Consider the following 25,978-nt stretch of genomic DNA (forward strand, 5'->3'; position numbering starts at 1 on the left):
CTCTATTTTAGGCAATTTCATTATCGTTTCTTTATTTCAGTTATGTAGATGCGTTTGAGATCGGGTAGGGAATAGAAAGGGAGTATTAATACCATCAAGTCTAGTTGATAAAGGAGCTCATCGACTCTTTTCTTCAACAAACAAGAGGGTCTCGACACGACGGTTAACATGAGGAATAATTGGTCTTCTTGTATCACATACAAAGAGATCATCTTTAGTATGAGCAACAATATTGAGAAAATCAAGATGGTTTAGATGATAAGAGAAATAGGGGACAAAGACAAATTAATTTTTCATCAATTCTAACAAATGTCAAATGAGCTCACCAACAAAACACCGCTCGAACGATAAGGTGAAAAATATAAGCAAATCATTGCAAAAATTTGAAAAAAAAATGATGAGATGAAATGCCATTGTTTAAAATAGAATTGCATCAAAAGAATAAAAATTATCCAAAATTTAATAGTCTAAAATGTTAAATAATAAAAATAATAATATATAATTAAATTTAGAATTGTCACAAAAGTAATGTAGCAGTATTGAAATTAACTCTTTAGGTTTAGATGTGGTTAACAAACAAACACACATTTTTATACGGTCGATTTTATAAGATACGCTGTTTTGTTTTTCATTGGACCAATTAAATGACTATCTGACTAAAAAGTCAACCAACGACCTCCGTCTCAGACTCTTCACTTTGCTCCATCTCCACGATTCCTAAGAAACCCCATGGCGGAGGACGACGACGCCGCCTACTGGGATCCTGCCGACCCGGATCCGGATCCGACATCTGCTCTGGACTTCTTCGACAGAGATCGCCACCTCTGCTACTTACAGATGATGCTGGAGCTATTGCCGTCGGCGTACCAGGGGCAAGAGATCAACCGCTTAACTCTCGCCTACTTCGCCGTCTCCGGCCTCGATATCCTCGGCGGTCTCGATCGTGTACTCCCAATTTTGTCCATTCAATTTTAATTTCAAGTTATTCTCAGTGATTTATAATTAATGCAGCAGCATAAAGTTTTTGCATTCTTGAAAATTGTTAAAATTTATTATTAATTTTTCTTTTCGAAATTAGGTTGACAAAGCTGGGGTGATTAATTGGGTTTTATCATTACAAGCTCATCCGAAGAATGAGGCTGAACTGGAAAATGGTACTATGCTTTTTATGAGAAAAAAAAAAAAAATGCAATCTTTACTCATTGAATGCTGGAATTTGATTGAAAAGGTGAAATTTTTATGAAAATTTTCAATTTATTGCAGGACAGTTTTATGGATTTCATGGTTCTAGAAGTTCCCAGTTTGAATCCAGTGATAATGAGGTATTAAAAATTTAAAACAGGTTATGTTGATTTGTGTGTATGGTTAGGATGATTTGAATGATTGAGGGTTAAGGGATACGCCATTGTTGTATGCAGGGTCCGATACCTAACGGCAGTCATTTGGCGAGCACATATTGTGCACTTGCTATATTGAAGACAGTTGGCTATGACTTATCATTCGTTGATTCCACGTCGATCTTGCAATCTATGAGATCACTTCAGCAGCCTGACGGGAGGTATTACGCTAATTGTATTGTTTATATTTGTGATATTACTCCGTCTTATAGAAATTTGTATTTCCGTTAATTTTTCATTAAGCTTATCAAAAATTGTTTATACTATGTTTCAGTTTTATGCCTATCCATATTGGGGCAGAGACGGATCTCAGATTTGTATATTGTGCTGGTAAAGCGATGCTCTTAATTTAGCTTAATGAACTTATTTAAATGCAAAAATAATTGTCGATGATTATTCTACCAGCGGCAATTTGTTCCATGTTGGAGAATTGGAATGGAATGGACCGGGAGAAAGCCAAGGAATACATATTGAATTGCCATGTATGTAATGCGTAAGCATATTTATATTTTTGTGTTGTGTGTTATACCTTCGGCTTTCATTTCTTATGGAGTGAGTTTCATATTTTTCTTAGTATGCTCTCACATCGCGTTCCTTTTACTTTTCTTGTAGTCGTATGATGGTGGCTTTGGTTTAACTCCTGGTTCCGAATCTCATGGTGAGTGATGCTTCCCGTATTGTCTGAATTGTGCCCCCGTGCCATTTATTATTTAATGTAGATTAGACCGATTTTTTATTGCATTTGCAATCACTAATCTTCGATATATGTTTTGTATGTACATTTGATTTCTTCGCGTAGTTTTATCTAACTGAAGCCAAACAAGATGCTTTTTTTTTTTCGGGTGTCTCTAGAACCATTTGCCTCTTTTGAATTTATGTTATCTCCAAGACTTCTTTCTTTAATTAAAGGAAAAGTGAATAAAGAAAAAAAGTATAGTGAAGTGGAGTGGGCCACATTTTTGTTTTGGTGAAGTTGACCGATCTCTTTGCAAGAAAACAAGTATAGCATTTGTTATACATTTCTACTAAAGTAAGTGCGGGTTGCTCTTTTTGTTAATAATCAAAATCTAAGTGGTTAGGTATTAAGAGTGGTGAAGTATAGGTCACCCGCAAAAATTTACTCTTCTCCAAGTGTCAAATTAACAAGTGCGGTTGCTGATCTAATTTGAACTTGAGTCCGCAATGTGCTCGTTTGCTATGGTTTATATACATTAAGAATCTATGTGTCTTGTCGTGTATGTCTCATATGTACGGAGTGGGTCGGGTCCCCGTGGTATAGTACAAGGGTATTTTTGTACATGTATATGTTTAGGGTTGCATTTATATAATGCTTGTAACCCTGGATGTTTGATCATCACCATCATAATTAATAAAAGAATAGCTTCACTCCCGTGGACCCATATAAATCTTCCCTACTTTCTGTCATTGTTCTCGTTAATCTCAACATGTCTGTTTATTATTTGAGAAACATGTCTCTTTTGCGTCCGATTATTTAAGGTACTCATGGATGGTAATTATTTAGTATCACAGGTGGTGCCACTTATTGTGCTATTGCATCTCTCCGGCTTATGGGATTAATTGAAGATGATTTGTTCTCAAAGACTGGAACATCTTGCTGTATTAATGTTCCCTTGCTTCTCGACTGGACCTTGCAGGTACACTCCCGTATCGAATTTTAGAGAGTGACTATCCTTTCCTTGCTAATGGGGCTATCCCGATGGCCGTATTCATAACAAACGATGCCTGTTTGGTATTTTGTCCGCAAATTGAGTTTTAAGTAGTTTACTACATTGTAACAGAGTCAGTAGTACTCAAAAAAGTGCAAAATGCTATTTTCCGATCCTTTAATGGAAATATCTCGGTTTTATTTCAACTTTCCTCGATTTGGTTTGACACCAAATCCCGGTTTGGTTGCAGAGACAGGGAGCGGACGGTGGATTCCAAGGAAGACTGAACAAACCCAGTGACACCTGTTATGCGTTCTGGTTAGTTAACGTTCGGCTTATCTTTAATGAACCGTCTTTGTATTTCTTTATGGCCTGACAAGATTGATCGTCTTTGATAGGGTCGGAGGAGTCCTAAAGATCTTAGGAGCCAATAAGCTAATTGATAAGAAAGGTTTACGTGACTTCCTTTATACCTGTCAATCTCAGTATGGTGGTTTTGGTAAAGTCCCGGGAGCGCTACCGGATCTGTATCATTCCTACTATGGATTCTGCGCCTTTAGTCTGCTAGAGGAGCCCGGCCTCGCTTCAATCTGCATTGAACTGGGAATAACTGATAGCGCGGTTTGTGGATTTTGATCTAACGTAACGGTCTCATTATGTCTCCTCTGTATCATTCATGTCATGATCAGAATGGGTTTTCAGAGAATTCATCAGGTTTTCAACATATAGTTTCTATCAGGAAATGTATTTCAACATTTTTCAAGATTTTACCAATGCTATCTAGTATTATACTGGTGGAATTATAGTAGACTAAACACTTCATGATTCTTTTTTATTTGTCTCATTATTTATACGATTTCATGTTAGTTCTGTAAGAGATTGTGAAACGTTATTTAAACTTGGGTTATTCTCCCATTTATTGGGCTAATCTTATTCTTTCCTTGAGTATCTATAATTGGTGCTCTCGTTAGAGATTGGTGCATGTCAAGAAAATAATGACATGCATATTTAAATAATGGTTTTTTCTAGCCAATTAAATAGTTTATGTTAAAGACTTAAAAGTACCTTGTTACCTAGCTAATAAATATAAACAATACGCCTTTGATCAACATAAAAGTACAATGATAAGTGCTTCTCTTAAAATGTTGAATTTTCAATTATAACTCATAATGGTCTCCCCATCTCGGTCCGATGGCATTTGAGAGTATGTAAATAATATCCTCACTGTCACTGTCGAGGTTTGAGCCGCTAAACTAGTGAGCTAAGTCTATGTGGGCAAAGTTTTTTTCTTCTAAATACCAAATACCTGAACCAGTGAACTAAGCCCGTGCGAGCAAAGTTCACTGTCACTATGTGATTTGAATGTTGTCCTAATTATTATAGCATTGACCATGAAAAATGAATCTTCAGCATATTAAAAATGAACTAACATTTATAGTCCAAAGTATAATTTGCTGGTGTTGGCATATTGCTCCCATGTAAACATATGAACAATAGGCCCCGGAAGGAATGATCATGGGCATGAGTTCAATTTTTATCTCTCCGGCTCTCCACAATATATAAACAATAGGTCTCAAAAAAGTAATCATAGGCACAAATTGAAATATTCTTTTTTACCTTTTTTATATGATCTGTCCATTATTATTGAAATGTGTGCATACTTTTGGGTGGAAGAATGATCAGCATAGACTTAGCTCAATAATTTTGAAGAAGAATCAAATTATACTAAAGAAGACTTATGGGCAAAAGGTAGTTGAATAGTTAATTCAGTTTTAACACATCTAGAAAGGAATAAAATAATAAATGAAAGCACTACATTACATATATAACATATATATTAATTAGTTCATCATATGTTGAAGAATATTAATGTAGCATGAACAGTGGATTAGTCGTCGGAGCAGCGCCGCCATTTCTATTTGGTGGGCGGTGATACGAAGCTTGAAGGGGAAGAAGAAAGTGGAAGTACCTGAGAAGAGCTTGAGACTGAAGAAGAAGAAGAAGAAAACTCCGAAACAAATTCCCCTTCTCGGCTCCTCGGAAACACCAGCGTAATAAACGAATCATCTTTATAAGGAAGCTCCTCTTCCGAACAACAAGAAGAAGCTTCTTCGTTCTCCTTTCTGCTCTGATGATTCTGCGCTTTCTCTTCTGCATCTCTCAAGAACTTAAAAGATGGCCGCGGGGAATCCCCTTCTTCTTGTCGGGCCGGAGTGTGAGGGTCCACAGGGACAGAGATTTCTTCTTTTGCGGGCAAGAAATGGTTGACCGGCGTTAATGGCGGCGTGAAGTACGGCGGCGAAGCAATGGGGGTTAAGAACGGAGTCTCCATTATTCTCCCCTTGCCGTCGTCTGATTCCAAATCCTCCATTGTTTCTTCCTTGATTGTGCAGAGAAACCGGGCCGGGCCGGAAAGCATCATAAGCTCGGCCTCCATGCTCCTTTCTTCTTCTTCTTCTTCTTCTTCTTCGGTGTCGTCGGTACGAGGTTGCGGTTCGTGGCGTACTAGGTTGTCTGGTGGTCTGGAAACTTCTAGCGGCGGCGGCTTCATGGTTAAAGAAGACGGCGGCGGCGGCGGCGGGTTTTTCCCGCAGAACATGAAGAAGAATTCTTTGGCGGCGCCGTCTTCAATTCTGGCGTTTGCGATCCTCCTCTTCCACCATAGCAGATAGTAAAGCTCTGCGAGAAGCGCCATTAAAAGGAACCCAAAAACCACACTCATAGCCAATCCAACACCGCTCAAAGATTTCATTTTTCCTTAAATCTGCAGAAAAATCCTGTCAAATTACGCCATTTGAAAGCCCAGTCACAACGTCAGCTCTTAACGAACTTTTACTGGCGATTCAACCCACATATTCGCCCCAGAAGAATGGCTGAGCTGAAAATTTTGGCAGAAAATGAACAGAAGACGACGACCCAGAAGACCCGAGCTTTTCTTTATCAAAGGCTGTTGGTAAGTTCGTGAGTATACAGCAAAAGTGACCACCAAAACCAACAACCTAGAAAAGTGCCCAACGTTTGAAAATCAAGATTATCTTTTGTTTTGTCTCTTTTCTGAGGATAATCTGTTAATCACCCCCTTATTAGTCTTCACTGATTATATACGAGACAAAAAGAATATCAGATCAGCATTATTTCAAGAAACCAAGGAATCTAAATGCCCAGAAAAAGATAATTAGGGACAACTAACTATACTTGATTTGGTGATCTGATCACAAAATTTTAAATTTAACTCTTAGTTGAAGTTTATTGACTTTCTTGATTTGAATCAATTGTCTATAAATATCCTGAGTTAATTAATTACTTCATTCATCTTTTGACAACTAGGGTTAAGGTTGGATTTATCTGATCTAGACTTGATAATTATGTACATGATCTGTTAACACGTTCAAAACTAGATACAAAAATAATTGATTAGTGTTTAGTTTTAACATGTTTTGGATATTTTGTGCCTAATTAAAAAAGAGTAATTAGAGGTGATCAAATTAAAATTAAAGAAGCACGTGTAGTTATCTCTGATTCTCTGGTGGGTAATTATTAAAGTTAAAATTAGGGTTGATGTGAAGATGAGAGATGAGAGATGAGAGGAGATTGATGTCATTGTTAGAATGCACTAAACACGAAGGTCTGGGAAGGCAGTAGTGGAAGGCGTGGCAAAAAGTGGGTAAATGATAAATACATGTCTGGTTTATTGTTGGAAGGTTGCATCTCCCGAGATCGAGATGCTTACATTCACATGGGATCACTTACAAAAGTACTTGTCATTCATCGTCAATCTCATCCATTTTTAGGGTTTTTCTTTTTTATGTCTTCTACGTTGTTTTTCTTTGCTTCCTTCTATTGGCAGTTAATTGGATGGCAGCGATGAAGAAATTCTGTGTGAAAAAATAAAAATAAAAATAAAAATAAAAATCCTTCTCTGTAGTTCACAGGGAATCACAGCATTCTTGAGTTGGATGAATGCGATGTATGTTATGAGATGTCTATATCATTGAAAATCTTTGGTTCACTCCCTACTCCCTAGGAAGAACTTTTTTTTTTTTTTTTTTTTTAAATAACAAAGAAAACCACATGTAATTGTTACTAGATGATGTGTTTGAAGTAAATATTACTTATGTGTAATAACTCATAAATAGATAAATAGCATTACAAAAATATTGTGCAACGAACTCGACTCGAGAAGGTGTGTTTTGAATAATTTTATTGTTTGATTTTTTGGTTCTTTATTAAAATATATTAAAAATTATTAAAAATGCCAATGCACCTGCTATCCGGTGAAATTGCATACATTTGGAGTGTTCAGTGACCTAATTGCACGTTTTTGGAGTTTTTAGTGACCTAATTGCACTTTCTTTTCGTTTAATGGCCTAATTGTATTTTCAGGTTAGTGACCAATTTGAACCTTATTATTATTATTTTTTACTTTTATTATTTTCTTTGTTTTTTTTTTTTTTTTTTTTTTTTTTTTTTTGCATTTTCCCCCTCCTTTTTCCCATCACCTCTATTCTGGTTGCATTAATTGGCATCTAAAAAATTGTCAAAAAATTCCAACTGATTGTGAGAGAAAGACAGAGAGAGAGAGAGAGAGAAAGTGGAAAATGGTGAAAGAAATACATAGTACTTTATTATTGATTATTGAGTAATATATGCTACAACATTTTCTCTTATGGGCCGCCCATTACACAGAAGTGTGAGATTTATTTAGTAATAGTCTTAAATAATAATAGTAGGTTTCCCACGTTGCCCAAAAAAAATTTACTTAGGCATTATTTGATAATTTTTTTTATTGATTTTTATTCTATTTTACTTGTCCTATTTCTTATTAATTAGTTAAACCAACGTTCTCTTCTTTAATTTACTTATTTTTAATGTTTTATTATAAATTTTTAATAAAAAATTTTTATGAGTAGGAGGGGAACCTAACAAAGCAAACTAAGTAGCAATAGTTCTGGTGGCTCTCATGTAGGGCTGTGCAAACCCGATCCAACCCGACCAACCCGTCCGATCCGAATCCGAAACCACCTCATCCGACCTGCCTGTGGTCCGACTAGCCATATCCGAACCGAAGGCATAAACGACGTCGGATAAAGGAGGTCGGATAGGGTTTGGTTTTTTCCCATCCGACCCGTCCGACAATCCGATCTAACCTAGGGTTAGGTTTTATGTGTATGCTAAACGACGTCGTATGAGGTGAGTATATATGCATGTTGAAGCCCTTGTGAAGCCAGATGCGCAGCCCTACTCTTCTGATTCTTCTCTGAGACTCTCTCACTCTCAGATCTCTTCTCTCGTTCTCTGCTCTCTACTCCTCTCAATCTCACCCTCTCATTCCTTTGAGTCTCTCACAGTCTCACCTCTCTCTAGTCTGTACTCTCTGAGACTAAGAGTGTGACTGTATGAGACTCTGAGTCTCTGTGGACTGTGGAGTCTTCGACTGTCCGATTGTCCGATTGTCCGATTGTCCGGTGGGCGGTGGTCGACTGGTAGAAGCCCTTCTCGAGTTGGTGGTGGAACGTGGACTGGTGATTAGAGGCCCTTGTTCTCCGGGGAATATTAAGGGGAAACCAAGTAAATCAGAAACCCTAGTTTTTGTTTTTGTGATCTATTGATTCTTTCCTCACTGTATGTTCATATGCTCGTATATTTGTGTTATATTATGCTATGTTGTGTTCTATTCTCTTATCTATTATGGTGGAAGCAGAAACCCTAGTTTTTGTTTTTGTGATATGTTGATTCTTTTCTCTCTGTATGTTCATATATGCTCGTATATTATTGTTAGATTATGCTATGTTGTGTTCTATTCTCTGATCTATTATGGTGGAAGCAGAAACCCTAGTTTTTGTTTTTGTGATAATGTGATCTGTTGATTCGTTTCTCTCTGTATGTTCATATGCTCGTATATTATTGTTAGATTATGCTATGTTGTGTTGTATTCTCTGATCTATAAAGGTGGAAGCAGAAACCCTAGTTTTGTACCTGTGATTTGTGTGGACTGTGATATTGTAATCTGTTGAGAAGTTCCAGATTGCATCTCACTTGTCTCTAATTTTGTACTTGTGATTTGTGTGGACTGTGATATTATAATCTGTTGAGAAGTTCCAGATTGCATCTCACTTGTCTCTAATTTTGTACTTGTGATTTGTGTGGACTGTGATATTGTAATCTGTTGAGAAGTTCCAGATTGCATCTCACTTGTTTCTAATTTTGTACTTGTGATTTGTGTGGACTGTGATATTGTAATCTGTTGATACTTGAGAAGTTACAGATTGCATTTATTGGTGGAAGCCATTAAATGTTAAAATAAAAGTTAAAGGCTTGAATGTGAAATTATCAAGTTTCAAACTTGAAATTTCCATTTATTGGTGGAAGCCATTAACTGAAATCCAGATAATGATGAATTGGATACAATTCCTGAATCTGGATTTCTTTCATTATTTGAGTATGTTTATGGATGTATTACCCTTAATTGAATATTTGAATGTAAATATGTAAATATGTAAATATGAAAATGTGAAATCTTGATACATGATGACACAAAAAGTGTCTGAATCCAGATTTATTTGTATGTTTATGTGAATGTGAATATGTGATTGTTGGCTTGTTGCCTTTGCTGAGTAATTGATGCCCATCATTTTAGATGGAAAGCATCAATGTTCCTGACTCTGGACCTCAACCCTCAACTCAAGAGGGACATGGAGGACAAGCCCAAGGCACTGAGAATCCTGCTCAGCAGCCTCAGGTTGCTTCTGCTGTTCCTGCAAAAAAGAGGATGGTGGTTGAGTCTAGATCTCTAGTCTGGCATCACTTTGAAAAGATCAAAAACTCTGAAAATATAGTGGTTCAAGGAAAGTGCATTTACTGCCTGAAAGTGTTTTTCTGTGAGTCTAAGAAACATGGCACATCATCTTTGAAAAATCATATGATGGCATGCCTTAAAAATCCTGTCTCAAAGGATATGAGGCAGTCCCTTCTCACATTCAATACTGTTTCAACTTCTGCAACAGAGGCTCCTGTGGGGGTTTTGGGGACTTGGGTCTTTAATCAAGAAGCCATTAGAAGGGCATTATGTGAGATGATCATAATAGATGAACTCCCTTTTAGGTTTGTTGAGGGTCAGGGGTTCAAGAAGTTTATTCTTGTAGCTTGTCCTAGGTTTCAGATTCCTTCTAGGTGGACTATTTCTAGGGATATCTACCAAATCTTCCTAGATGAGAGGTTGAGTCTTAAGAAGTTGTTTAGGGTGGGCACCCAAAGGGTCAGTTTAACCACTGATACTTGGACTTCTGTCCAAAGGATATTATATGTGCATTACTGCACATTTTATTGATGACCAGTGGAGGCTTCAGAAAAAAATCATTTCCTTTGTCCCTGTTTCTTCTCCTAGGGGGGAGTATATTGCCAAAGCCTTAGAGAGTTGTCTGTTGGAGTGGGGGATTAAAAATGTGTTCACTGTGACAGTGGACAATGCTTCTTCTAATGATACATCTATGGAATTTTTTAAAAGCAAGTTGTTGTCTTGGGGGGGGGGGGGGGTTCTTCTGTTAGGGTGCAGTATATGCACATGAGGTTTATAGCCCATATTTTAAACTTAGTTGTTCAAGATGGCTTGAGGTTTGCAGATGAGTCAGTTAAAAGGGTGAGGGATGCAGTGAGATGGGTTAGGAACTCACCTGCTAGGTTGAATAAGTTCAGAGAACTTGCTGAACTCATTGGGGAGGAAGCCAAATCAGCTTTGCAGCTTGATGTCCCTACAAGGTGGAACAGCACCTACCTTATGCTCAACACTGCAATTCAATATCAAAGTGTCTTTGACTCATATCATCAAAATGATCCTTCTTTTTCTGTTGACTTGGGTTCTACACCTTCTTTCCTTGATTGGGGGACTGTTGAAAGCTTAATGAAGCTTTTGAAAACTTTTTATGAAATGACTGTGAGAATATCTGGTTCTCTTTATGTCACTTCTAACACATTCTTCTCTGAGATCTCTGATCTCAGTTGCATGCTGGAAGAGATGACTAAAGCTGAGAGAACTGAAAAGGTAAAAAACTTGTGCAATTTATTTGTGTAATTATGTATATCTTGTAAGTTGTTTACTTGTTTGTGTTTTTAAATGCTTATGCTTTCTGAGTTTCTGCATTTATTAGGCAATGGGGACAAAAATGAAAGAGAAGTTTGATAAGTACTGGGGAGATCCAGAAAAAATGAACCATATCATTTTCTTTGCCAATATTCTGGACCCTAGAGATAAAGAGGAGTACATGCCTCACCAGTTTATCCAGTTGTATGGAGAGGCCAAAGACAAAGAATGTTTTGCCAAGGTCCAAAATTCAATGGTTGCATTGTACAATGACTATGCAGCTACATACTCTGACAGTTCATCCTCTAACCAACATGTCCAGTCTCAGCTTACTACTTGTACAGTTGGTAGGCCTGTCTCAAGGATGAATAGTGAACTTAAAAAAAAAAAGAGATTGGAGAGTGGTGGTGGAAGCAGTAAGCAGACAGAGCTACAAATATACTTGAGTGAAAATCTGGTTGAGGATGATGAATCTGTGAGTTTTGATGTTCTAAAGTGGTGGAAGAATCATAGTGAGAGATTTCCAATTCTCTCCAAAATGGCTAGGGATGTACTTGCAGTTCCTATTTCCACAGTTGCATCTGAGAGTGCATTTAGTACAAGTGGGAGGGTGCTTGATGCATTTAGGAGTTCCTTGACTCCTAAAATTGTGGAAGCTTTACTGTGTACCCAAGATTGGTTGAGGTTACATAATCAGCCAATCACACTTGAGGAAAATTTAGATGAGGTTGAAAGATTGGAGAAAGGTAAATATATAATTCTTAAATCATTTCTTTTTTACTTTTGTAACTTGTAAGTCTAGAACTAACTACTTATACTTAACTGTTTTGCAGAGTTACCCACTGGAGCTGGAACTACTCTACCATCAATGCTGCCATCCATTCCTGTAATGTTTTCAGTAATTATTATTTGTTTAACTAATTATTTATCTTTATATGTTATGGTGTTGTACTGTTGTTTGCTGATGGCCTTCACAAGATGAAACTCTAAGAGTCTTAACAGTCTAAGTGGTTTGGCAACTTTCTATAATTATATTATAGAAATGTTGCCCCACTTAGAGTTGAACAGTATTCACTATTCAGTACTGATGTCCCATACTCCCATTACATCCATTCTGGATCTCTGGTATTACTCTCATCCTCTTAATTGATCTCTGTTCAGTTTTAATGCATTATTATTTATTCTTACTTCTTTTTTTGGCAATGATGATGCTTCCACCACTGTCTAAACAAATGGTATAGTGTTGCTATGTTGCTCATGTGCTATAATAACACATTTGAGCAATTTGCCACTATCCTTGCTTGAAATGGAAAATTGCAATCTGAGCCTATAAGGCTATTAGCCTAATGCCCCTACAGCATAATATTGTTACTTAGTTAGCTGTTTAGTACATAGGTTGTCTAATAATCTAATATTGTGTTAAGTTTTCATATTAACAGGAAGAAGTGTAAAAATGGTGATTGATGATTTGATGAAAAGGCCTAGACTGAATTACTGGAATGATTGCTGTCTTGCTGAAGTTTAACTGTTTAAGTGATTAACTTCAAATTTTTGATGTTTTGGAAGTTAAACACTTAAACTTATATTCATTTTGTATTGGTTTACTTTTTGCAATTTTGTTTGTAAACTTAAATTATTTAGCTCTGCAAACTGTCCATTAAAAAGTTGTTGCATGTTTTAGTTTGTTAACTTATTAGTAATTACTTATTTTGTTAATAGAAACTTGGTAATTAGATATTATCATATTAAATTAATCATATTATGTTTTTTCAGTTTTTAATTTTCAATTATCAATGAACTTTTCCAAATCCGAATGTGGTCCGACATCCGATCCGAATAATCCGAAATCCGACATAGCATATCCGATAGGGTTTTAGTTTCAAAAAAGTCGGATAGGACTTCAAAATTTCAATCCGCAATCCGATCGGATGAACGGAAAAACCATCCGATCCGATCCGATCCGTCCGTTGCACAGGGCTACTCTCATGACACCAAGTGTATGTATCATCAAAAAAGTATTTGCACAAGTGAACTAGGGTGTGTGCAAACACCCAAAAACCCCGATAACATATAATTGATAATTTGACTAGCTTATCAACGACTCTATTTTGCTCACAATTAACAACAATTTAGATAAGTTTTGTCTCTTATATATAGTTGCGCCATTTTTCTACATATCTCTAGTAAGTTCATCATTAGTCCCTTGGATAAATTACTTGTAACTGTTGAGCATATAATCATTAATGTGTAATCAAACTATCAGCTTAGGCTTTTAGTTGAGATGGAGCACATGCTTCAATTTGGTATCAGAGCCATACCTTTAGAAGCTAGAATCACTGTCAAACTCTACACAAATACGGAGTATATCCCTTTTTTCCACATCAATTAAAGAACCTTAATTAAACCAGGCTCAAGCCTCAACTTCTTCCGGACTACACATTGCAATATTGTATTTAGTCTCTTATTTAATAGTATTTTTTTAATACAGCTTTAAAATATATAAATTATATATAGTAATACTAAATTCAATATTATAAAAGTTTGAATTGTAAATATATTGAGTATAGTTCTATTAACCAAAGTAGACACAAAATAAGACAAAGGAAGTATTAATTTGAGATTCATATTTTATCTACTTGTGGTGAATTTACAATTCATGAGTAGCGAATAAATATAAAATTAAGTTTTGTTGAATTGCTACACCCTAATTGGCAAAGAAAACAAGATAAGCCCGCATGGATAGCACTTGGTCACAGAGATGAAATTTGGGAACAATGACTCGAGATTAAGTCTCACCATCGGTAGTACGTGAGCAACTAATCTCTCAAAGTGAGGGGGACTCTTTGTGCACAGTAAGCAACTATTTAGCCTTTGTGTTCATCTGAATTATCATAATTTACATATTCCCAGATACTATGTCGGGCCGAGAAGTGAGGGGCTCTTGGAATTGGGAATTCAATATTTTGAGAACAAGAAAACAAGATAAGGTAGGTTCTCCCTCAATGTATAAATAAATATTCCGTATTATATGTATTTTTCAGACATTTTCATCACCAAAATAAAACAACTACAAGTCTACAAGGACTTCAATATTGTTTGTTTCATTGTTCCTTAGTCGTTTCATTACTCCTACCAATTTTTTAATAACAACAATAAACTCCCATAATCCCTATTCTCCATTAGATTTAATTTACCAAAACAACCTTTAATTTACATATTTGGATTTTTAAAAAATAATAAAAATATGCGTGGATATGATGTAATTTAATGATATATAAACACAATTTGGCTAATAATTATGGCTGTCTTACTTTTTTTTTTTTTTTGAAAATTATGGCTGTCTTACTTATTATTATTATATGATATAAGTCTTAATCAATCATGAAATAATCTAATCCAACAAATGTAATGCGACAAATATGTTGGTGATAAAAACCTTGTAAAGAAAGACTAATAGTATTTTGAAGTATTTTTTTTTGAAAGCGTATTTTGAAGTATTTAATTTCCCACTATGATTCAAATAAGTATTAACAAAATTAATTAATAATATATATTTGCTAAACTTTTTGTAAAATACTCCGTAACAATTAATTTGATCGCCAACAATGATATGTTAAATGTTGATCATATTATAAATATGTTTTTATGATATCAACGTTGCAAAATAATATTCTAGCTACAATATAATCCAAAATATTAAATAAAAAATGGGTGCAACCTAACCTAGGGTGTGTTTGGTTCGCACATGGAAATCGGAAAATGGAAATCAAATACTTGGTAATGGTATGATTTTTTTGTGAAAATATTTTTCATATTTGATAGTATGGTGGAATTGGAATGATTACCACAATATTGATGTTGTATGACCCTATAATAGAATAAATGTTTTAAAAATACAAAAGCAAAAAATCAAGACACTTAATCCTAATATAATGAAATCCATAGCCCCAATATGAATAAAAAATCATAATAAAAATCTAAAATCACTAATCCAAACTTAAAAATCATGCAGAGTATTCATCAAATCACATAGTTGTGTTTTAAAAAGTTGTCACCCAAACACTAACTATGATTTTGATTCTATTCCTATTGTGTAAACGCATGAACCAAACACACCCTTAGTAATCCTAAGATTTCAAATTTAACACAAATAAAAATCACCTGACGTTCTTAATTTAAACTGGTCAATTATAAAAAACTAAATTGGTTTATCTTTTTAGAAACCTTTGTTGCTGGATTTACCCTATGCACACGATCAGGTTAAAACTGTAGTTTTCTATTTTCCTGTCATTCAAAATATAATAATAATAAAGTAAAATAAAATTCATAGATTCTAGCATTATCCTGTTATTAATGTATTACAGCACTTATCAACATCGGCATCATTGCATTTGTCTGCGACTGCGGCCGGCCCGGCGCCGGCGGCGACCTTCGAACACTCGAATCCAGCGAGTGTATAAGCACGTGGAGCGACGGCGTCGCTTCCGTCCGGCAAACCGGGCAGTTGGTGTGCGAGTAGAACCACATATCAATGCACGCCACGTGGAACGAGTGCATGCATTCCGGCAAAGTGCGCAGCTCTTCGCCGTCCTCGAATTCCGACAGGCAAACGGCGCAGACGCCGTCGCCCTCCCGGGTCACCCCGACCCCCTTCTGGTACTTGTGGGCTGGGATTAGCTCCGACACCGAGATCTCGACGCATCTTTGGTACTCGTGCTGCGGCGGCGCCGCCGAAGACGACGGCGGCGCTTGCCGCCTTGAAATGCCGCGGCGTAGGAGGCCACACACGTCGCTCGTGGCTATGCAGTGGTAGAGTATGATGACCACAGAGGCGCCGGCGGCGCCGATGCAGCAGATCATGAACTTCGGAAGGATGTCGTAGTCGGATTCGGCGGACATGATTGGATAATTTCTGGGAGTGTCTAAAAGCCATTGTTGGATTTGAAATTGGGAATTATAAAAATAGCGGAGACACTGAGACAGGGCGGACAATGCCAAGGATAATCAGATTTTAATCGCTCTAATCACCTTCAAATTCTACACAAATATAATATATCCTTTTTTTTTTTTCACATCAATTAGAGAAACCTTAATTGAGGGTGTGTTTGGAAATCATTTTTCTGGTTTTCTATGTCTGGAAAATTAAGTCAACATAAATCATTTCCGTTGACTTTGGAAAACATGCTTGTTTTAGAGGAAAATGACTTTCTCACTTTTTTTTTATAGGGAAGTCATTTTTCAACTTTTACACTAACACCACACCACCACAACACCATCACCATCCTACCAGCAACACCTAACTACTACCGCAACCACCACCACTGCCACCACACCGCACCACCATCGCCATTCCACCACCAATTATTATTATTATTATTATTATTATTATTATTATTATTATTATTATTATATAACAAATAACACCACTACCACCACCACCGCGACACTACTACCACCACCACCACTAGTATACCACTTATTATTATTGTTGTTGTTGTTGTTTTGAATTACAAGACTTTGGTTAGTTATTTTGATATATCTTATTAGTTATTTTATATTATATTTAAAATTGTTATTATATTATTATACATGTTATGTTCTAAATAAAATAATTAAAATATTTAATTATACAATTATACTGATTTTCCAGAAAATGAACCAAATACATCAAGATAGTTTTCCAGAATACAACCAAACACCGGAAATGAGAATGTTTTTTTTAAAAAATGACTCATTTTCAAGAAAATATTTTTCAAAAATAATTTTCCTGCTTTCCAAACGAACTCTAAAGCATGCTCAAGCCTCAACTTCTTCTGGAGTACACACTGCAATATTGTATTTAGTTTTTTATTTAATAGTATTTTTTAATATAGCTTTAATATATATATATATTTATATATATATATATATATATATATATATATATATATTAATACTAAATTCAATATTATAAAAGTTTGAATTGTAAATATATTGAATATAGTTCTATTAACCAAAGTAGACACAAAATAAGACAAAGGGAGTATTAATTTGAGATTCATATTTTAACTACTTAGTGGTGGATTTACAATTCATGAGTAGGGAATAAATATAAAAAATTTGTTGCCACGAGTAATGAAATAAGATAAATTTAGGAAGGAAAATAACATTTTTTGAATTAAAATGGGTATTTCGTACAATAGGTAGATTACTATATATAATTAATCTATCAATTCAACAATAATAATTTCTAAGTAATAGGCAATTCCCTTCCCACAACTCTTGTATATGTCAATATGTGTGCCCCGGCCCAAGCAGGGGCACATGTCTCGAAGGATGGACAGAGGTAGTGGCAGCAATGCACTATGCTTACTTTTCATTGTGTCATCCACCATTGTAAGTTAAGCATGCTTAACTATAGAGTTCGTTAGTTATTTGGTTGTCATATCTTACTTAAAATTAATTGGTGATAAGTAAGTGGACATTAATCATTTAACCAAATCTTTTCACGATAAACCACATCACCACGTCACGAATCGAGTAAGGACTAAACTTGGCCAACCCGGCCGAAACCCAACACCTAACCTTTCCTAGTATCTAATTGGCAAAGAAAACAAGATAAGGTTTTCCCTCAATGTATAAATGAATATTCCGTATTATATGTATTCTTCAGACATTTTCATCACCAAAATAAAACAACTACAACGACTTCATATTGTTTGTTTCATTGTTCCTTAGTCCTTGTTTCATTACTCCTACCAATTTATTTTTTTTAACAACAATTAAACTCCCATAATCCCTATTCTCCATTAGATTTACCAAAACAACCTTTACATATTTGGATTTTTAAAGATAATAAAAATATGCATGGATATGATGTAATTTAATGATATATAACCACAATTTGGCTAATAATTATGGCTGTCTGACTAATTATATGATAAGTCTTAATCAATCATGAAATAATCTAGCTAGTCCAACAAATGTAACACGACAAATGTGTTGGTGATAAGAACCTTGTAAAGAAAGACTAACAGTATTTTGAATTATTTAATTTCCCACTATGATCCAAATAAGTATTAACAAAATTAATTATTAATATATATTCGCCAACAATGATATGTTTAATGTTAATCATATATTAATATTTTAAATATGTTTTTATGATATCTTACAAACTAATATTCTAACTACCATATATAGAATTCAAAATATTAAATAAAAAAATGGGTGCAACCTGACTTAATAATCTCAAGATTTTAAGTTCAACTTAAGTAAAACTGTAGAAGGGATAATTTGAGCTAGTCAATTATGAACAACTAAATTGATTTACCTTCTTGTGATCAATTGTCCGCTAGATTTATAATGTGAGATTTATCCACTGCACATAATCAAGTAATATCTGTGGTTTTTATATTCCTCATCATTGAAAATATAATAATAAAAATAAATTTAAACAAAATTCATAGATTCTAGCATCCTGTTATTATTGTATTACAGAACTTATCAACATCATTGAATTTGTCTGCGACTGCGGCCGGGCCGGCGCCGGCGGCGACCTTCGAACACTGGAATCCAGCAAGCGTATAAGCACGTGGGGCGACGGCGTCGCTTCCGTCCGGCAAACCGGGCAGTTGGAGTGCGAGTAGAACCACATATCAATGCACGCCACGTGGAACGAGTGCATGCATTCCGGCAAAGTGCGCAGCTCTTCGCCGTCCTCGAATTCCGACAGGCAAACGGCGCAGACGCCGTCGCCCTCCCGGGTCATCCCGACCCCCTTCTGGTACTTGTGGGCCGGGATTAGCTCCGCCACCGAGTTCTCCACGCTGCTCTGGTAATCCTGCTGCGGCTGCGCCGCCGCCGAAGACGGCGGCGGCGCTTGCCGCCTAGTAATGCCGCGGCGTAGGAGGCCACGCACGTTGCGCGTGGCTATGCAGTGGTAGACTGTGATGACCACGGCGGCGGACGCGGCGCCGATGAAGCAGATCATGAGCTTCGGAAGGATGTCGGAGTTGTCGTCGGATTCGGCGGACATGATGGGATAATTTGTGGGAGTATCTAAAAGCCATTTTTGGATTCGAAATTGGGAATTATAAAAATAGCGGAGACACTGAGACAGGGCGGACAATGCCAAGGAGAATCGAGAATGCCGTACGATGTGAATCACTTCTTGTTGGGCCTTTAAATAACATTTGTGTCCCTTTCAGTTTTGGCCCAATACATTTGTTTTGTATAAATGGGCTATTAAGTACTGCGGCCTTTCTTGCTATAAATAAACAAACAAGTGGAACTGTAAAATGGGTTTAGCCCGTCAATTCGCCCGCTTTGCCGCCTAAGGCAAAGTATTGTGTGGATTATAGTTTACATAGTTGTAAATTATCAATTGTTAACCAGGACTATGTGGTCTAATGGTATCCGGGTTGGACTGGTTCTTTGTGTTTTAGTAGGTTGAGAAAGTATATGAACAGATACTACAATGTAATAGAGTCAGTGGCATTTCAAAAAAATTATCAATCGTTATACCCTGCACCACGGCACACATAGCACTGTGTGTTCCGCGTCTCCCAAAACGACGTCATTTAGGTAAGTTATGTAGAGAGTTGACGTGATTATGTGTATTTGTTTATATAATTATGTACATTTTTTATACAATTATGTACATTCGAAACAAGAAATTTTTGTATATTATGTTAAGAGTTTATGTGTATTATGTTAAAAGTTTATGTTTATTATGTATTATGTTAGATTATGTATATTATCTTTTTTAAAAAAAGTATCTATATTTTGTTATACGATTATGTACATTCATGTATACAATTATGTGTATTTTAGTATAAAATTATGTGCATTTTTGAACATGAGATTTTTTTAAAGAAAATTAACCGGCAACACAAGGTAGCAAAATTTAAAAAAAAAAAAAAAAAAAAAAAAAAAAAAAAAAAAAAAAACTGAAACGACGTCGTTTTGCATCAGGGCGCACAATGCAATGCGCACCCTGGTACACGATATAAATTGTCGTAAATTATGCTGTGAAAACGTGTTCACCATGCGCATGGTAGACATAGGGGTAGATCCATAATTTCCATCCAGTAGATTCATAATTTTTTATTTTTATTTTTTGAAAACGTAAATTCATAATTTTGTTTTTCATTTGTTGTTACAGATATTATGAATCTACAGTATAGAAATTATGAATCTACAGTATATAAATTATGAATCTACAGTATATAAATTATGAATCTACAATATAGAAATTATGAATCTACAAATTATATATTTATCCCGTTAACAACAAATGAAAAACAAAATTATGAATCTACGTTTTCAAAAAAAAAAATAAATTATGAATCTACATTATAGAAATTATGGATCTATCCCTGTGTTTACCATGCGCATGGTGAATATGTTTCCACAGCATAACTATTGTTACCTAGCTGTGTGGATCATGAATGCAATATACATTTATTGTTTGTTTTTGTTTTTTTTTGTATGACCCATTTTGCATAGAAAAAAAAAAAAAAAAAAAAAAAAAAAAAAAAAAAAAACCATCTTTGGCCCTAAAAAATTATTGATGGCATTGCCCTTAAGAGCATCCACACTAGTGGATAATATGGAGTTATTTCAGTTTGAATTCTTTCCAACTAGAGTTAATAACTAATGTGGAGTGGGGATAATTCAAAAATAATTATCCTGCAAATGAAGGCATAATGTCAAAAATATTAAAAAATAATAATAATAAATAAATAAAAGAAGAAGTAAGGCTGTGCGTGTTTCGCGCACAGCCGGGCGCGTGCACTGTGGTGCGTCAGGCGCGCCGACAGCATTAAATTTTTTTATTTTTATTTTTTTTAAAAAATCAATTTTCTCTTTGTTTTTTTTTTCCCTCTCCCCCCTCCCCTATTCTCTTTCCTAATCACTCTTACATTATCCCCACATTCTTCCCAACTAATGTGGATGCTCTAATAACTTCTTCTTCTCTTTCTCCTTTCTCTCTCTTTCACCTCACTTAGGCCCTAAAAGAACTATTGATGGCATTGCCCTTAAATAACTTCAAATGCCAACGAGTACTATGTAATGTGATAACACTTCTGTTATCATTTCAAATGGGTAGTCACTGAGCTTGTTTGTTTAGCTTGTAAGATAGTTAACTATGTTTAATTCCTGTGAGGCTCCAAGAAATTCATAATACTTTCAGTAAAAATATATTTTTATTAAAAAGTATTATACATATCATTTGAAACAATCTCACACATTTTTTTTATATTGTGAGTTTGTTTTTGCTTTCTTCATTGAAAAAAAAAAAACATATTAAACACTAATTTACAAATTCTTCATGACACGAGTATCTACTTTTGCAATGCATCTAATAAAAAAAAATAAAAAAAAAAGAGTAAAATGAGATATCATTTTATGAATACAATAGTATAAAACATTACAATTAAAAGGGAAAGGACATCCATTTCAATCGAACAAATATTGAAATCAATTCTCAAACTAACACATAGGGATTCACAATTTGTTTAACCTAATTCAATGTGTCTAAACTAAGTCAATTATAAACTTGACTTGGTTATTCTGAACTAATAATCTACTTGTTTTGTACTGTTATGGGGCAGGCCCTATCCCGGACCAAAAAGATAAGCGGATGCAACAATTTTAAAATATTATTGTAATATTTTAATATATACGCAGACTTATGTTGTGGAGGTAAAATGGGGATAACTTATCCTTCAACATGATAAGAACTTATCCCATGTGAAGGAGCTGAGCTGTTCAAAAATCCAATCATCTTTCAATTATAAATAGTTATTGAGTAGATGATGACCTTGGGAAGAAAAGTCTCTAGCTTAAATCCAAGTTGGTATTAAATAAAAATAATTAAAACTAAAAACCATGAAAGGTGCATTGCATTATCCCTAAAAATAATTGTACTATATATGTACCTATTATATGAAGATGAGTAGAAGCTCAGATATCTCAAATTCCAACTCAATAAATGCAATCATTTTAAAATAGAAGAGAAAATGTTTTGTCACATTAATGTTGAGTTCTTACACAATACAAACATGATTATTTCACGTAGATATTATACTAGGACAGTGAAATTGTATAGGGCATGAATTCAATCACTGACTTGTTATAAAAAAATTAAATCATGTCCGCATGAGTTTAGTTCAACGATTCAGTAGGTAGTGTTTGGAGAAGAGACAAAGATTTGATCTTCGATGGCGATAGTGTGGGGTATGGTGGGTGGTCCTGTCTGCTGAATCATATCGTGTGGGTATGGCTACAGGGATTTATATCCTCCAAAATGTTCTATTGGGTAACTTAGGTTGAGGTGTGAAGTTTTTTTTTTTTTTTTTTTTTTTTTTTAAATAACTTTTTAAAGGTATTGGGGTAGGTCATCTAGCCACCATAGAGGCATAGACGCCTGTTTTGACTATTGACGGAGTATGACTGATACTCCGTCACCGTTTCTTAACGGCGTTTGTTCTCCACATGACAGGCACTATCACGTTTCAACCCCAAATTTGGTAGATTTATACATTCTCCGGTTACGTCACCGCCCCACCTCCATTCCCAACGCACATGCAGATTCAGAGACCTCTTTTGGTTCTCCTCAGGTACCCTTCGATTCATCTTTCTTCCTCTCATTTTTAATCGCTCTAAACTTTTATATGTGTGTATACTTTCCTGGGTTGAGAGAGTTCAGTTTTACAGCTTTACTAGATTCAATGGAATGTTAGAAGTTATTTATTTCTTGCTGCTTTTATATCTAGGAAATGTCAAATTACTAATGATATTACTGAATCTTTTGCTAAAGTTGTGGTCTTTCTGATTTTGGGATTGGGAAAAAGCATAACACAAACACAGTTCTATATGGTTGTGTACTTGTGTGGATGGTATGTTTCAAGAATCACGATTAATTGACTGATATATGAAGCTTTGTTTGTGGTGGGTAAGGGTTGATTGGAGTGATGTTGTTTATGAAGATGTCTTTTTTCTTTCTGCTTGCTTACGCTAGACTAATCTTTTAAGTCTTGAAAACCCTAGGTAAATCGCGAGTTGTTCAATCAGTCCCTGTTGTTGGCTCTATGCACATGAAGAGGTCATGTTTTTAAGTGGTTGTTGTGGTGGGATTTTGCCCATTTTGGGTTCCAATTTAAGGATTACTGGGGAAAATGCCTGCAAAAGAAAGAGTGGTTACAGCCTTATCTATGGAAAGCAATCATTTTTCCACCCTTTTGTCCATGGATTCAAGTTCTTTGTCTCATGACAAATCGGGGAGGGAGTTTAATCGAAAACTGGGTTTTGCTCCACCTGATATTAATCTTCCACTCATAGTTTCCCCTAGCCCCCTCCTGCCTTGTTCAGATGAATTTGTGCTAGATGTTGGTCTTGCTGCCCAGCATCATCATGGTGTTGTCGAGATGAGTTGTGGTGGCACAAAGGTTGGGAAGAAGTGTGCTAAGCGGCTTGATAGCGTGTGGGGCGCTTGGTTTTTCTTCAATTTCTATTTTAAGCCCGCGATGAATGGGAGGTCGAAGGGGAAGGTCGTTGGTCGTGGGAGTGAGTGCGATGATAAGTTGGATGTTTTCCTTGTTCAGCACGATATGGAAAACATTTACATGTGGGTTTTCAAGGAGAGGCCCGAGAATGCTCTCGGGAAGATGCAGCTGAGGAGTTACATGAACGGGCATTCACGCCAAGGGGAGTGCCCGTTCCCGTTTAGCGTGGAGAAAGGCTTTGTGCGCTCGCACAGGATGCAGAGGAAACATTACCGGGGGTTGTCTAACCCACAGTGTGTTCATGGCATTGAAATTGTTAGGTCTCCGAATCTTGCAGGTATCAACGAGGAGGAACGGAAGAAATGGATGGAACTCACGGGGCGAGATTTGAACTTCTCCATCCCTCCCGAAGCCAGCGATTTTTGTTCTTGGAGGAGTGTCCCGACCACAGAATTTGTGCTCGAGAGGCTACCTCCTCTAAAGTATCCAAAAAGATCGCTCAATGGTTCTAGTCTGAATTTATCGACTCCACAACCAAACAATGTAAATGGAGCAGGGATAGATGCCAACAAGCGAAAGAAAATGTGTTTCTTTCCTCAACCTGTTGATGATGATTGCTTTTTATCTGACACTTCACATTCCGAGAGAATCGAGCCACCCTGGTTAACCAAGAGTTCGGGGGTTATGAGGCACGCATATGGTCCGGTCACAGCTGCAAAAACTATATACGAAGACGACGAGGGATTCTTGATTATCGTCAGCATGCCTTTCGTCGATCTGAAGAGGGTGAAAGTCACTTGGAGAAACACCGTCTCACACGGGACCGTGAAGATATCTTGCACAAGCACCGGGTGTGCTCCAACGATCAAGAGACAAAACCGGACATTCCAGCTAGCAGATCCATCTCCCGAGCACTGCCCTCCGGGAGAATTTGTCCGGGAAATTCCCCTACGCACTCGCATCCCAGAGGACGCTAAGCTAGAGGCTTTCGGAGACGAGACTGGTACAATGCTCGAGATTCTCGTGCCTAAACATCGCGTGGGACCAGAGGAGCACGAAGTTCGTGTGTGCCTTCGCCCCTCCCCTTGGAGGGAACAATGCGTTGGCCTGGCAGAAGCGATAGTCTGAGACATGGATAAGAAGCTGGTTTAGTAGGCGATAACATTGTTTCTAACTGATTTGAAAAATGATTATATTGGTTTATTAGGATCTCAATTAAGATTATATCTATAAATATTTTGTTCTGCAGTAAACTATATTGCTTTTTCACTCTTTCTCCACCTGTCTTTCCATCTAATGCATGATTTCTTACAGAGTTACTGTGGTAATATTCATCAGTTCACATGAATATCAGTACTTGTATTACCAAACAGATTGAAAATGTATGAACTATTAATAAACATGAACTTTTTACTGCAACCCAAAGTATATCCAAATTCATACCATTATCCCAAAACATAACAGAGTTTATACCCTTTAGCCCTTTCTAGTCTGTGTGCTTGAAGCTTCAACATTCTATGCTTTTCTTCTTGGAAAAAAAAGACAATTTTGGGGCATTCCGAGAATTGAACTCGGGACCTCTCGCACCCTAAGCGAGAATCATACCACTAGACCAAATGCCCTTGTTGGTGGGACCTTGAAACTTCAACATTCTAGTCTGGGTGCTTGAAGCTTCAACATTCTATGCTTTTCTTCTTGAAAAAAAAAAAAACAGACAGTTTTGGGGCATTCCGAAATTGAACTCGGGACCTCTCGCACCCTAAGCGAGAATCATACCACTAGACCAAATGCCCTTGTTGGTGAGACCTTGAAACTTCAACATTCTAGGTGGGTGCTTGAAGCTTCAACATTCTATGCTTTTCTTCTTGAAAAAAAATAGACTGTTTGGGGCATTCCGAGAATTGAACTCAGGACCTCTCACACCCTAAGCGAGAATCATACCACTAGACCAAATGCCCTTGTTGGTGGGACCTTGCAAAAACAGCTATACAAATTGCAAGTATCTCTTGCCTTGTTGTGAAGTCAATAGTCACGGTGAAAAAGGAAAATCACAAAATTAATCTCTAAGTTAGTACCCACTTATTCATAAAGGGCATCAATTTCATATATTTCATTTGCAAGAAATCACACCTCCCCTATTTGAATGTATCTAATTTCAAAGTTAGTAGCCATTATCTATAAAGTGGGTTAATTTCATATATTTGATTTGCCAGAAAGTTTGCGGTCATTATCCGGATGTGTGTTAGCCTGATACAAGAGGTAAATCACAAAATGTATCTCAAAATTTGTACCCAATTATCCATAAGAGCGTCAATTTCATATATATTTTAAAATTTACGAGAAAGG

At 36.2% G+C, this 25,978-nt stretch overlaps 5 protein-coding genes, 3 non-coding genes and 1 pseudogene across 9 annotated transcripts; 3 read left to right on the forward strand and 6 right to left on the reverse strand.

The window, feature by feature from the left end:
• Positions 1 to 610: 610 nt before the first annotated feature.
• LOC109148227 (geranylgeranyl transferase type-1 subunit beta) lies at positions 611 to 3,999 on the forward strand. Of its 2 annotated transcripts, XM_019296099.1 has the most exons (11): positions 611 to 945; positions 1,079 to 1,154; positions 1,264 to 1,322; positions 1,419 to 1,558; positions 1,672 to 1,727; positions 1,803 to 1,879; positions 2,010 to 2,055; positions 2,928 to 3,052; positions 3,315 to 3,382; positions 3,463 to 3,705; positions 3,737 to 3,999. In XM_019296099.1, the coding sequence occupies exons 1-10, from the start codon at positions 730 to 732 to the stop codon at positions 3,698 to 3,700; spliced, it is 1,101 nt and encodes a 366-aa protein (XP_019151644.1). In that variant the 5' UTR covers positions 611 to 729; the 3' UTR covers positions 3,701 to 3,705; positions 3,737 to 3,999. The 2 variants fall into 2 exon arrangements, with proteins under 2 accessions (XP_019151644.1, XP_019151643.1); XM_019296098.1 differs by having other exon boundaries at positions 3,463 to 3,999.
• A 980-nt stretch (positions 4,000 to 4,979) lies between these two features.
• LOC109147838 lies at positions 4,980 to 5,816 on the reverse strand. Its single transcript, XM_019295495.1, has one exon. The coding sequence runs from the start codon at positions 5,814 to 5,816 to the stop codon at positions 4,980 to 4,982; it is 837 nt and encodes a 278-aa protein (XP_019151040.1).
• Positions 5,817 to 5,933: 117 nt separating this feature from the next.
• Positions 5,934 to 12,592, forward strand: LOC109147839 (zinc finger BED domain-containing protein RICESLEEPER 2-like). Its single transcript, XM_019295496.1, has 7 exons — positions 5,934 to 6,017; positions 9,702 to 10,319; positions 10,399 to 10,567; positions 10,657 to 11,102; positions 11,209 to 11,887; positions 11,975 to 12,027; positions 12,581 to 12,592. Exons 1-7 carry the CDS (start codon positions 5,934 to 5,936, stop codon positions 12,590 to 12,592), a joined length of 2,061 nt encoding a protein of 686 aa, XP_019151041.1.
• A 2,899-nt stretch (positions 12,593 to 15,491) lies between these two features.
• LOC109147840 (RING-H2 finger protein ATL1-like) lies at positions 15,492 to 16,040 on the reverse strand. Its single transcript, XM_019295497.1, has one exon. It carries the CDS (start codon positions 16,038 to 16,040, stop codon positions 15,492 to 15,494), a length of 549 nt encoding a protein of 182 aa, XP_019151042.1.
• Positions 16,041 to 18,606: 2,566 nt separating this feature from the next.
• LOC109147841 (RING-H2 finger protein ATL51-like) lies at positions 18,607 to 19,453 on the reverse strand. The gene has a single exon (XM_019295498.1). It carries the CDS (start codon positions 19,156 to 19,158, stop codon positions 18,607 to 18,609), a length of 552 nt encoding a protein of 183 aa, XP_019151043.1. The 5' UTR covers positions 19,159 to 19,453.
• A 3,124-nt stretch (positions 19,454 to 22,577) lies between these two features.
• On the forward strand, positions 22,578 to 24,960 carry LOC109148112 (annotated as a pseudogene).
• Positions 24,961 to 25,182: 222 nt separating this feature from the next.
• On the reverse strand, positions 25,183 to 25,254 carry TRNAP-AGG. The gene has a single exon. It is a non-coding gene; the product is annotated as a tRNA-Pro (tRNA).
• A 100-nt stretch (positions 25,255 to 25,354) lies between these two features.
• On the reverse strand, positions 25,355 to 25,425 carry TRNAP-AGG. The gene has a single exon. It is a non-coding gene; the product is annotated as a tRNA-Pro (tRNA).
• A 93-nt stretch (positions 25,426 to 25,518) lies between these two features.
• TRNAP-AGG lies at positions 25,519 to 25,590 on the reverse strand. Its single transcript has one exon. It is a non-coding gene; the product is annotated as a tRNA-Pro (tRNA).
• Positions 25,591 to 25,978: the final 388 nt, after the last annotated feature.

The sequence above is a fragment of the Ipomoea nil genome, unplaced genomic scaffold, assembly GCF_001879475.1.
Source record: "Ipomoea nil cultivar Tokyo-kokei standard unplaced genomic scaffold, Asagao_1.1 scaffold2036, whole genome shotgun sequence".
Lineage (NCBI taxonomy): Eukaryota > Viridiplantae > Streptophyta > Magnoliopsida > Solanales > Convolvulaceae > Ipomoea > Ipomoea nil.

Excerpts from the sequence above, each read along its gene's own strand:
- LOC109148227 (XM_019296098.1), top strand. The coding sequence starts at position 730 with ATGGCGGAGGACGACGACGCCGCCTACTGGGATCCTGCCGACCCGGAT. Across the intron at positions 946-1,078 it reads TCCTCGGCGGTCTCGATCGT|GTTGACAAAGCTGGGGTGAT; the intron begins GTACTCCCAATT and ends TTTCGAAATTAG. Across the intron at positions 3,383-3,462 it reads GACACCTGTTATGCGTTCTG|GGTCGGAGGAGTCCTAAAGA; the intron begins GTTAGTTAACGT and ends CGTCTTTGATAG.
- LOC109147838 (XM_019295495.1), bottom strand. The coding sequence starts at position 5,816 with ATGAAATCTTTGAGCGGTGTTGGATTGGCTATGAGTGTGGTTTTTGGG.
- LOC109147839 (XM_019295496.1), top strand. The coding sequence starts at position 5,934 with ATGGCTGAGCTGAAAATTTTGGCAGAAAATGAACAGAAGACGACGACC. Across the intron at positions 6,018-9,701 it reads TTCTTTATCAAAGGCTGTTG|ATGGAAAGCATCAATGTTCC; the intron begins GTAAGTTCGTGA and ends CCATCATTTTAG. Across the intron at positions 10,320-10,398 it reads TTAGGGTGGGCACCCAAAGG|TGGAGGCTTCAGAAAAAAAT; the intron begins GTCAGTTTAACC and ends ATTGATGACCAG.
- LOC109147840 (XM_019295497.1), bottom strand. The coding sequence starts at position 16,040 with ATGTCCGCCGAATCCGACTACGACATCCTTCCGAAGTTCATGATCTGC.
- LOC109147841 (XM_019295498.1), bottom strand. The coding sequence starts at position 19,158 with ATGTCCGCCGAATCCGACGACAACTCCGACATCCTTCCGAAGCTCATG.